General features: G+C 39.7%; 1 protein-coding gene across 8 annotated transcripts in view; it reads right to left on the bottom strand.

Annotated features, from left to right (window-relative positions):
- The window catches only part of SOX5 (SRY-box transcription factor 5), a 293400-nt gene that overhangs the window by 141416 nt on the left and 139732 nt on the right, over window positions 1–12252 (bottom strand). For all 8 annotated transcript variants that reach the window (XM_075709827.1, XM_075709845.1, XM_075709835.1 and 5 more), the window contains 2 exons: window positions 4293–4465; window positions 1705–1773 (listed from right to left, as the gene is read on the bottom strand). In XM_075709827.1, the coding sequence (XP_075565942.1) occupies window positions 1705–1773; window positions 4293–4465 (242 nt within the window). The remainder of the gene's footprint in view (window positions 1–1704; window positions 1774–4292; window positions 4466–12252) is intronic.

Below are 12252 nucleotides of genomic sequence, written 5' to 3'. Positions count from 1 at the left end.
CTTTATCATGTGACCATCCAAAAGGAGGGTGCCCCAGATCTGATGGGTTTTGTGTGAAGTGGACCCTGGAGGTGAAATTCTGACCTTGGCAGGGTCAATATTTCATCCGAAATCCCTTGAGACAGGCCTCCAAATAATTTCTTAGGCTTGCAGCTTGTATCAGATGGTAGCTAGCTGACTTTCATTTACTACTGACGTAGGTCAAACTTGGACCAGGGATCAAGAGATGAAAGGCTCTATATCTCATTATCAATAATCAGTGTTCTGCACTACCCTAAAAATGACATACTACATTCTTATCTACAAGGTCTTAAAACTTAAAAGGGTTGGGGTCAAATTATGTTACTTCAATTTATTTTTATTCACTGCTTATAAAACAACTTCCTCTCTCACTGCCATAGCTAAATGCTAAAAATGTAAATACTTTCCTTGCTATTGTAGAGGTTCTACTATTGTTTTTCTTTTTAAGTCTTATTAAAGGTACAGCAATAAAGAAAAATCCCTCCCACAAACAAATTTAAAGAAGAAGAAAAAAATACAGAGGTCAAGGCCAAGCCAGGCCTTACCAATCTCAAAACTATTTTCAGCAAAGCACATCTTGTATATAAGTTGCCTTATAACAGAGGGGTGGACCTTCCCCAGAAGTTTTTCAGAGTTACACAAGTCCTGATACTGACAGAATACCTTCTGAAATTATAGAGCCATTTTTTCGGCTCATGTGAAGCCATACAACTCCTCTGATTTTGCTGGAATTAAGTTTTCTTAGACCAGTTATGAATATGGCCCATAATTTTAGGGAACTAATCCTGAAATATTAATGAGAAGCTTCGGAAGGAAAATCCTGTTGTTACTGAACAAACAGAACGTAGCATCCACTTCCACAGTGACTTGCAATGCTCTATACATAACTGCATACTTAAACGGACAGAGATTTTACCATGACTCTAGGTATCTATAAAATGACAAACTCCTCCTTTGTTATTCTGTGAAAAACTTCATGGGCAAACTGATTTGCATTATTCCCAAAACAGGGGCATGCATATATACACACGGAAGAAAAATAACGAAATACAGTCCATGGCATGAAAAGAAACTTCTGAAGACTTAAAGGAAAAAAGAGGTTAAATAAAGTTTACTGGTTATGCTGGGTTAACAACTTTTTTCTACTACTAGGAGTAAACCTGGAGATACCTAGGACCTACACAGTTGCTCTCCTGAACGGAACCAACCTTTTGACCAGTTTCTCGTTCAGACAGTAGTTCACCCAAAGTTTTGAAAATTTGCGGACTTTCAACACCTGATTACCGATCACTGAAGAGAACTGTTTCCACAAAACCTCAAAAACAGAGCTGTAGGAGATCCATTGCAATCTAACTCTTTCTGGCAGTATTTTTGCCACCCCTGATTTATGGCTTAGTCCTCCAGGAGGACTTGGTCCTGTAAATCCTTGCTCACATGACCAGCTCCTCTCATATCTGCTTCCTGATCCTATAGGAGCAGTGTTAATCATACAAGGCCTTCCAGAAACTGACCTTTTTTTGCTTAATGACAGGTAACATCCTCACGTGTTTCAGTAAATAAGATGTAAGCCATCTGCAGAGATTCTTAAAGAAACTATGACGATAATGGCTGAGGGAAAGCATGGGGAAACAGAAAGGAGAGAAGAGAGGTAACAGGGGCATGGGTGGAGATGCAGTCTCTGACCTGGATCTGTTGCTGAAGAAGGTTAATTTTGTGTTGCTGCTGCAGGAGCTGCTGCTGTTGTCTTGCAATCTGTGGAGAAATTGCACAGAAGAAACGTGAGAGATGTATCATCATTCCTGGTGTCAGTACATAGGAAACTTCCACCCTGCTTGGTCCTTTAAACTACTCTGTGAAGCTAAGGAACCTTCAAGCGTGGGTGGCGGCAGCCTGGACTGCCACTGAAGCAAGGGGCTTACGTTCAGGAGCAATTCATAGCTAATACTAGTGTGAAAGGGAATCTTATGGAAAATGCTCTGCTGGATATTAAGAGAAGGACTGATGTGAAAATCTCTCTTCTGTCATTATCTGAAATGGCACTGTTAAATCCCCCAAAAGTGAGCGCTCATTTGCTCCAACTTGCTGGAGGAAGAACAATACTGGCAGAGAAGCTGGAAAATAGGAGGAGTAGGGCAGGAAAGGCAAAAAAGCAGGATGGACAGTAAAATTCTTTTTATGTTTGGCACCACCTATTCAAAAATTCCAAAAAAAGGAAATCTGACACCCAGGAGGAAGGTATTAGTGTGTGTATTTCCTTGATGCACAAACAGACACAAAGAGACCGGAACTGGATTTGGGAAAATCACTGACTCTTCAACGTGTGTATCAGCTGAAAGGAACTAAGGGGGCAGTGCAAGGCCATACAGCTCAACGCCAAAACTGATTTACAGAAGTTGATAGAGTAGTTGTAAGTCTCCTCTCAAAGTCATGTGTGTTTTCCGTAAGGACTTCCATCCTCCCTCTCCACTGACTAAATGATTGGGAACCTTACTGTAGACACATTTTACACATAGTGAAGGAAAAAGCAGACAGTAACGGAACCAAATTAGAGTTCTCAGAGGACTGATGGAAATAAACCATTATATATCTCAAACTTAAAAAGCAAACTTGAAAAATTCATTTGAGTCATCACAAAAGCTCTGCCCTCATGAATAGCTAGCACAGCAGTACAAACATTAGAAGGAGTATTGCTCTTCCCCTGTGGCATGTGTACACATCTCAGGGTCAGATGGGAACCTACACATACTTACTGGGAGGAATTTTGTGCATTCTTCCCCTTAGGTATTTTCTTTCATTTCTATTATTAAACTATTAGAATAAGAAACACTTGCTCATAGTTAACTCCACATCTAAAAGATTAATTTTTTTTCTTTCTAGAGCCTCTCTTTAAGCAACCGAAATAATTTTTATCAACACATGTTTTGAAAGGTTGGTTATTTTAATTTCTATGTAACACAGAACTATACACAATTTCTTAAATTAAAAGAAATCCTTGTTATCCTAATAACAATCCTGCATGATTTCTTACTGCCTTTTTCCATTCCCTCCATTTTCTTTTTCACTTTCAGATCATTCAGCCATCCTGTAGTGGTAGTGAGTTTGAAAGATAGGGCAAAGGAAATAGCTCCTGCAGGATGTCTCCTCGTGGAAGAATCCTTCCAATTCCACCTTCACACCTCCATCTACCTTCTCCATGTAAACAACAGTGTGATACAAATTTTCTAGTTTAATAGGCAAGTCACTTCTCCTGTTCTCCCTATGTGGGATTTCAGGTGTGAGGCCAAATTACACAGTATTTAAAGTAAGGTTTTTAAATAAATAAAAATAGGGAAAACCAAGGCTAAAATGTCTGAAGACATCAGCAGTGGTTTAGAATCTTAAGACTTGCTTGGTACAACACAAACACTTAAGTATGACAACTATGACAGATGTCAAAGAATTTTCTGAGTTTCATAAAGTTCACATAGCTGCAATTCTATGATATAAACCCAAATTTCTTTACAGGCAGAAATAAATGGACAGGCAGACAAAAACACTTTCACGTAAGAAAGAGGTATCAGGATGGACTCCTGACAAAATTTTAAACCAGATGTCTAAGTATTCTCTGCTCATGTTCAGGTACAAAAATAGACATCATTTCTGTTAAAGCTTGCACAGTGCAAATATGTTAGAAACGTTGTGTTCTTGCGTACCGTATCCCGTGTCCATGTGCGCACACTGCAACTGTTCACGTGTTGAAACATGTTTGCATTTTCAGTGGAGGACATAGTTGCAAGAGCTTAAAATCAAACCTCTCAAGCGCAGAAGAAAAAAAGTCACCGTTGTTCACTGACTTTATATTCTTCTTGCCCACTTTTTTGCACAGTTGGCAAAATGAACCCTTTCATTTGTCATACTACAATCCAAATGCCGCATTTTGTTCCTTTTATACCTATTCAGCATCACTCAATTCAAGCAGCATTGGAAGATTATTCAGGAGGGCTGAATTTGTATGCTTATTTACACATATTTTTAGAAAAAACACTATTGGAAGAGAATACCTCCAAACTGGAAGGTGTATCTTTAAAAGACGAAGAGCACAATTTTATATATTGCAAATTAAAGCATTCTTCCAATATGTTTTTGTTTAAACATCTTCACCTACGAAAACAAATGGAAAAAAAATTCTGGGTGGAGAGCAAACTTGAAAAATATCAACCCGAAAAGACAAGCTACTGGAAAGTCCTCCTAGAAAAGTATTTAAGCTGAAAGCCACTATAATAATCACTCACCTGTTCTTGCTGCTGCTTAGCCAGCTCCATTTGTTGGCGTTGTTTCTCGATCTGTGATGCAGCCAGTTTCTTCTGTTCATCATGAGCTGCTAGCAGCTGTTCACGCAAACTGGTCAGCTGATTGATCATACCCATGAGCTGCCTTTCTTTCTCAGCGAGGCTTTCTGGAGTCCCTGGGCATCATATGGTGAAAAAGAAAGGTAAAGAGAAGAGAGGAAATTTAGAGCTAGCCAGGTTTTTATTTTGCAGCTTCACTGTAAACAAAGTTTTAGCAGAACCAAAGAGCAGCAGCATATTGCAATATACTGCACATGAAGACCTGTCCGTCTACAGGAAAATGAGTTCTGGAAGAAAATTCTGTACACAGGCTTTGATCTGGTGTCCCCCTTCAACGTTTCCTTGCCCTTTTATCTATTTTCTGTTGCCTTTTTATCAGATTAATAGCGGGAAAAATACTGCCTGTTTTGAAAGAGTTTCAAATTTTAAACAGTTTACATTTTGCGGGGATCAAAATCAACACTTCTGGTTTTGAAAGACAATGACATTTTTGTCAGAAACTTAGAAACAAGGACACACCAATGCTTTACAGAAAGTGTAAGGTGTGTATTAACAACCCTCTACAATCAAGGGGAAGCAGAGAAGTCTCCTGGGTGCCGCATACCTCTCTAGCTCCCCACGCACAGCTTTCTCACTGTTACCAGAGCAGCACACAACAGCTGTCAGGACGCTACCTGCTGTACCATGTACAGCTGCCCTGATTAGGATGAAATTATATAGTATTTAAATCGTCAATAACTGCTATTGGAGTTAAACGCAACTCACCGTCTCTCATTTGTACTGTCACTAGGTGTTTTTTATAGGAGAGTTCAGCAGACACAGAGGAACTGACTACCTCACTCTCATAATCATTCTGTAAAAATTCTCTTCCTACCCAGAAGGACAGTGGTTATAAGGGAAGGGAAGAAAAAAATCCAGGAAAATTAAAAGCTACAAATCGTACACTAAAACAAAAAATGGCACTAGTAGTATACCCAGTATCATTTGACTTTGAGTTTAAAAGACCAGAAAGTATGTGTAGCAGCTAATCCACAGATATCTCCAATACCACCACACCCTCTCACATGAGAGATCCTATGAAGCCCTTTCTCAAAAAAGCTTTAGGAAAGGATTAAGGCTATCAGTGTCTATGCCTCCTCTGAAAATAGCATGCTTTTGGGACAACCCTGCCACACAAACCTTTCTCAAACACAGGAAGCATTCTTCTGCCAATGTCACCAGTGCTCTCCAAGTGAAAAAAAAAAGAAGAAAAATTGGCGACTATACTAAACATGTTCCTAGCCAACTATCAGTCAGACATGGAAAAGAGCTACTGGTAATAGCTCATTTAGTCTACCCCCCTGCCAGTGCAGGAATGTTCCCTACAATATATTTACTACAGCTTTCTAGATTGGATTGAAATGTCTGAAATGGTGAATCATCTACTGCTTTCTTCGGAAGACTGTACCACATCCTTAGAGGTGTCACTGTTAGGGCTCTTTGCTCGATAGATAGTTTAATTTACATTCACTTAATTACAACCTTGCACTCCCAAGCAGCATCCCATTTGCTGTATCAGCCAAGTCCAAGCCCTTAAATGCATCTGTGGACAGCCATATACAAGTGGGAAAAACAAAGAATCAACATTTTCATACAAAGGAAATGTAACTGGATTAACTTCTTATTAAGATGCTAGAGATTTATGTGAAAATACTCTCATCATATAATAAAGAACTACAGCAGAACATTATCAGATATAGTCTCCAAAAAAACCTGTGGTACAAGCTGGAAACTAGGGAAACACACTGAAACAGAAACCATAGGACTTTAAACCTGTTCTGTTAAAAGCTGTGAGAAAGAACGGAAGCCAGTACTAAAATACTAAAGTTTCTGAAGAAAACACTTTTAACTCACAATTTTTATTTCAAACATGGGAGACAGAGAACTGCTACAACTAATGCATTTGCCACCTGGCCATACAATTAATCAGAAATTTCTATTGCCACTCTTCCATCCTTCATTTGTTTTTCCCTAGGAAAAAGGATGCAGTGTTTCCAAGTGGCACAGAAGAACTATTCTAGAAGGCAGCCCCTTCCCTGTCCTGTCCGCAGCTAGCATGTCGGTTTACTGTAATGCTCATCTAATGAAGACTATCCGTATACTGATACTGGCAGTATAACACACTGGGCACACTGAAACATCTGAAAACTAAGTATTTTATTTATTCATTCAGCAGATATTTTATTCCAAACTTTTACTGAGGAGTGGGTGTGAATGTGAGAGAGAGAGGGAGAAAGACCTAGAGAGAGAAGGAATACACAGGACTGGCTTAGTCCTAAAGTTAGGGTAAGCAAAAAGAAATCACTGTCAAATAAACTGTTCGACAAATACACCGACACACATCAAAGATCTTCAGCCAGTACTGGTTCATCAGTGTATTTTGAGCTCCTACAGTAGCTTTCAGTTGGGAATCAAAAAGCACTTTGTAAAGTTAAATTAATCCCCACCACACCTTTGAAAGGTGGAAAAATGTTTCCAGATGTGTAAACTGACAGACAGAAGGGTCACAGAGTTAGTTACCAACAGCGGCAGAAAAAGAAATGTTGATACCCAGCCCTGCGCTGCAAGGCTCCGGCTGCGCCTCCCGAGAGCGCGCGGAACGCTCCACGTGCCACTGCCCCGACCGCGACACGGAACAACTGCACAGCCGCGGGGCCATCCACCTACTGCAGCTGCTTCTTTAATCTGATGTACCTAGAGAGGAGCAAAAAATTTCTTCCCTGGGAAAACAACAGCTTTATTTGAATTGCAGGAATGAGAGGAAAGTCTGGATGAACTAAGAGCGAGTGGGCAGGGCAATGAAGAGCCGGTGCAGATGCCGGAGTTGCAGGCACACCGCAGCCGTCCAGCTGGGGACAAATCCACCAAACTCGGTCTCTTCGTTATTACTCAGTTTTTAAAGAAACTTGCAGATGCCCAAAGGGGATGCTTTATGTACGAGCTTAGTAAGTACAGTGCGTACCTCCTTTGTCTTAGAAAACTGGAGTGGAAGCAGTCTGACAAAAGGCAGCCTTCTTGCATTGTATTTCTTGAGCAATTTCAGTTTGCCAATAAACCGAAAGGGAGAATTTATCGTTGTCAACTTCTAAACCCAATCTTTTGCTGGAGAATACCTTCTGGAAAACATGGCTTAGTAGGTATTTTATTTTCATGTGATTAGCCCATCCTTCCAATAACTTCAATAATACTTAATTATAATTTCAATTCTTTGAGGTATCATTCGTTGCAACGTAAGCACTCGGATAGCTATACTCTCAAGTGACCTGCACAAAACCAGAGGCAAGAGAGATGAGGTGTGTGGGTCTACTGGGAGACGGTGAGTTTTAGGGTAGATTTCCCCTTGCCTTACCCACACATCTATATAAGCCCCACTGACGATGAATCACAGATAGTTCTGAGGTTTCTTGCAGACAACTGGTGGCTTATAAAAGTGTGAAAATTAAAAACAAGAAAAGTACTTGAATCAGATGGTCTTGATCATAATGTGAAGTGTTTGCATTTAGTTTAAGTTTTGTATTTTTTATGCTACCTTCATTACCTAGCACACCTTTTCTGTAATTTCCTTCGTGGGAATGGCCAACAAAACTGCCATTTCACAGTTGCCATTCATAAATTACTTCATTTGCATAACAAATGAAGGCCAAATGATACTTGACGTCATTTAATGGCGAGCTGAGGGCAAACAGCTTGGTCACTACATAAGTACACTCAGTGACAGGACTTTTTTCTGGTGTATTAAGACGCACTGCAGAGTTAGAGCACCAGTTGCCATTGTTATATCCCTTTCTAGATGCTGTAGGTTGTGGATAGGCAATGATGGCGGACTTCTACCGTCACTACTTTCTCTCTGTTAACCCACATGAGATCTAAACCTTTCTCATTGTGTGAAGTGTCTTGGCAGCTACGGGATTTCCATTTTAAGAATTCTGTAGCTTACAGGGCGAAACGTGCCAGTATTTTAAGTAACTACAACACCAACCGCATGAAGACAGTTGCTTAAATTATGCTACTCGGGAATTAATGAACTATCCCCGCGGCTGCTAATGCTGCTAGAACTTGGGAGGTGGTGCAAACCTCAGCAAGGATAAGTCACCAGCCCCAGCAGCTACCTTCAGCTGCTTCGTTATTAAACTCCCTTAGAGCTGCTCCAAGCAGTACAGAGTTGGGAACGGTTCTGGAGCTGGCCTGTGCTCTACACACAGTATCCATACGGTTGCAGTGCTTTCACTCTAGCCATGCAGCGCGGCTGGGAGAAAAAAACAAGTGCCCATTATTGCAGTGGACAACTTGACAGCAAGCTAGACCCACTTCACACAGGTATTGAGTGAGGAGTAAAAGGAGAGTGGCTTACATCAATGACTGCCTCAAAAATTACTCTTAATTACCGTCAGATCCACAACAAATAGCTATTGCACGTTTTATGTTTAACAAAGCTTTTAACCACCAGACCACCTGCCTTTCAGGAGATTGCTGTAGGTGCTCATACTGTTCTCTCTGTACTCTATCGCTGCAGTGGCAATATGTGGGTTTTTCACAACTTATCAAAACAACTCCGGCAAGAGAGCATCAAAGTATACACTACGGACTGATACAGTGAATGCCCCAAGAAAAGATGCTTTCCAGATGCGTCAGCTTATTCTCTATCACCACAAAAAGAGATTCGGAAATTAAAAAAAACATGTTTGTGGATGCAACACCCACAGCAGATGGCAATAAAAGAAGACTCAAATTAGTGGCATTCTGTATCGCCAAACCTAAACTTCATCTCAGATCAACACTATCCATAATAGTGTTTAAGTAGTAAAAGAAATTTACTCAAATGTGAAATAAACTATTACACATTCTTAGTTCTGATTCACAGTCTCAGACTGGCAGTGACAGTAACATTTTAATAAACATTAGAATGAAGACACCAATATGACCAAATGACACACTTAAAGTGAGAAAACGAACAGGAGAAACCTTGGCATATCCACCCAAAACAGAACCAAAGCAAAAAAAAAGGCAGAGAAACCGCTTTTGCGATCAAAACAGTAAATACTTTATTATAATTTATTAGACAGAATGAGAATGTAAACGAGAAATTAGGAAAGCCAATATTTTCTTTAGCAGGCATTTTAAGCTTTTGCTGCGAATGCTCAAGCGACGAGAATGTTTGCTTGCAGCCAGCCTACAGATCTGCTCGCAGCCGCGCAGCACCCAGCGTATTCTGCAAGGGGCAGAGACGTGGCAAGGCTCTCCTCAATCGCTCTGACATGTCTCAATTAAACTGCTAGGAATGTTATCAATCAGGGGTGCTCGCGTGCACACTCACGCACACCCATACAGACAGTGAAATTTATCCCCTGAGTCAGTTTACTATCAAAGTAATTACGTAAATAGCTTTTGAACTGTCAGCATCTGTCTTTCAAAGAAAAATCAAAGAAAACAATGCGCAAGTACAAAGCCTAGAAGACACGATAATACTGTATTACGTTCATATCATTTATTATGGTTAGAAAAGAAAAAAAAATTCCTCCTGTACCTACAAAGCTTTGTAGGGAAAAAAAAAACACCACAACATAAAATGGAAATAAGAATATTTTAAAATACTCTGTATTCAAGTAATATTAAGATGTACAATAATAATTAGAGCATGCAGTATAGAGCATTTTTTAATTTCAAAGCACTAGCTAACTGATCTTCTTACAGACTGTAAGCAGGTAGAAAGGTAGTGGTATGCATTACTTATTTACGGACGAGAAAACTGAGGCGTGAAGTTTTTAGAAACTTGCCTAAAGTGATTCTTAACTTTATGTGCTGTAAGCCCTTTTATTGCTGGCCTCGCTAAAGTCACCAGCAGAACTGTATCAGTAAGGCCAAGAATTTCGCCACTGACTTTAACAGGGACACATGTTATATAAATAATTAAATCTTTGCTTGACCTAGGTTGATAGCAGGTGGGGTTCTAGCTAAAGGGACCCTACGAATGAAGCAATTATTGACGCCATCCAACAAACAAAGCAACAGAACCATGCTACAACACACTTTCTGTGTAACTGCTCTGATGCAACAACAGTGTGATAAGGACATAACTACAGCCCATACACCAGCTAAAAACTGAGTCATGTCCAAGCATTTCCTGCAGTGATATGTTTTTTCAATGTGATTTTTAAGCTAGGGTCGTAACAGTTTCGATATAAAAATGAAAAAGAGCCGAGAAGGAGGTTTTTCAAACTGAACAGCCTATTAACTAAGCTGTTCTCAGAAGAGTTAAACTCCTACTAGGAATAACATTATCATATCCAAAGGAAAAATCAGCAGTCCATAAAATAAGTACCTTTTCTTGAGTTTTATTCCAGTATCTTTTCTTGAGAGTTTCATTCTCATCCCATTGTCAACTATTTTTCTTTCCCCACCCCAGTTTTAACTTTGCTCTGTCACATTAGAAAACCAAACCCAGTATTACCCTGCTCAGTAAGGAAATCGGGAAAGTAAAACAGAGAAGCCACCTAGATGTCTTCTACTTAAAAGCAAACTAAACTTTGTCATGCTCCCCCTCAAAAAATCTATTTAAAACCTGATAATAATTTTAAAGAGGAGCATTCTTCCATTGCTGCACAGATGACCGTGCTGCTGACGTCACCCGAAGTTGTATATGTGAGGCAATGGGGAGCTGATGTTACGTGCCTTCAGGAAACATAGTCTGATAAACAGATCTAACTGGCTGAGGTAAGTTCAGCATTTAAACTCTTCTCTCCCCTGTCTTTGAACAGAAATGTCAAATGTTTATGACCAAGCAATGAGTATATACTTTAAGTTATGTTCTTGCTGGTATGTATTTGTGGGTGGATGTGGGTATGTGCTTGTGCACGTGTGCAAACTTCCTTGATGCTTCCCTAACCAATACTTCAGAGAGTGTTTTATTATGGACTTGCACATAGCTTTTCGGGCCAGTAAATCTTGCAGCCGCCAGGACATAAACATCTAAAACCTGGCATTTTTCATTAAGCATTTAAGCCAACTTCACTACACAATGGCTGCCATCACTTACAACTACCTACCTTGCTAAATTAAATGACTTCATCTGATTGATATGGGAAGTCAGCGTAATAAAGGAAAACTTTCTGACTGCTTTTTACTCAGCAAGCCGCAGCCACCAGAAAAAGAAACAAGGAAAGAAAAAGCCCAGAATTCAAACTGATTTGCCTGTACCTACAGATTTATGTAAGGAATCTTGTCTGTTTGACAAATAAAGGTCCTTTTTAGAACAGCAAGCTAAGAGAAAGTTATTTATTTCAGCATACAGACAGTCTTAATCTTCTAGGTTTCAGTGGAAGACTTTGCAGAATGAATAAAAACAAATGATGAACAATTACCATCTTTTGCCATTACTACCCTCAAGAATTAATATTCTGTGGGGACAAAAACTTAGCCGTCTGCTCTATAGCAGACCAGCGCATTACTGTTTCGCAACGCTGGAAAGAAGTTGTCAGTGAGTATTCTCTATTTGCTGTCAGAAAAAGTTTTGGTACAGTGGACTGCAAACAAAGCCTGGTATTCAACCAGGTTAGTAACTTATTGTCAAGGTTACAAAAGGAATAGACAACATTTGTAATGAGACTATTTCTCAGAGGTTATTCATTGTTTTACTGTCTAGACAACAAGCTAGAACTAGGCTAGAGAAACAGCATTTGCTGCTGGAATTCTATGCAGCAGCAGGAAAAAACAGTAAAAAATACATACGTGAATGTATATTTGCTTTGTTTTGACTAACTGGTAATTGTAGCTCAGCAACATTCATCTCTATCAGCACATCTTTCAGGTAATTTTAGTACAAAGAAGAACTGGTTTAGGTCCCTTTTGTCATCCAACCCTCCAGACG

Source organism: Pelecanus crispus, chromosome 1 (genome assembly GCF_030463565.1).
Source record: "Pelecanus crispus isolate bPelCri1 chromosome 1, bPelCri1.pri, whole genome shotgun sequence".
Lineage (NCBI taxonomy): Eukaryota > Metazoa > Chordata > Aves > Pelecaniformes > Pelecanidae > Pelecanus > Pelecanus crispus.
The sequence above is the reverse complement of the archived record's forward strand: the minus strand, read 5'-3'. Positions and strand labels throughout refer to the sequence as shown.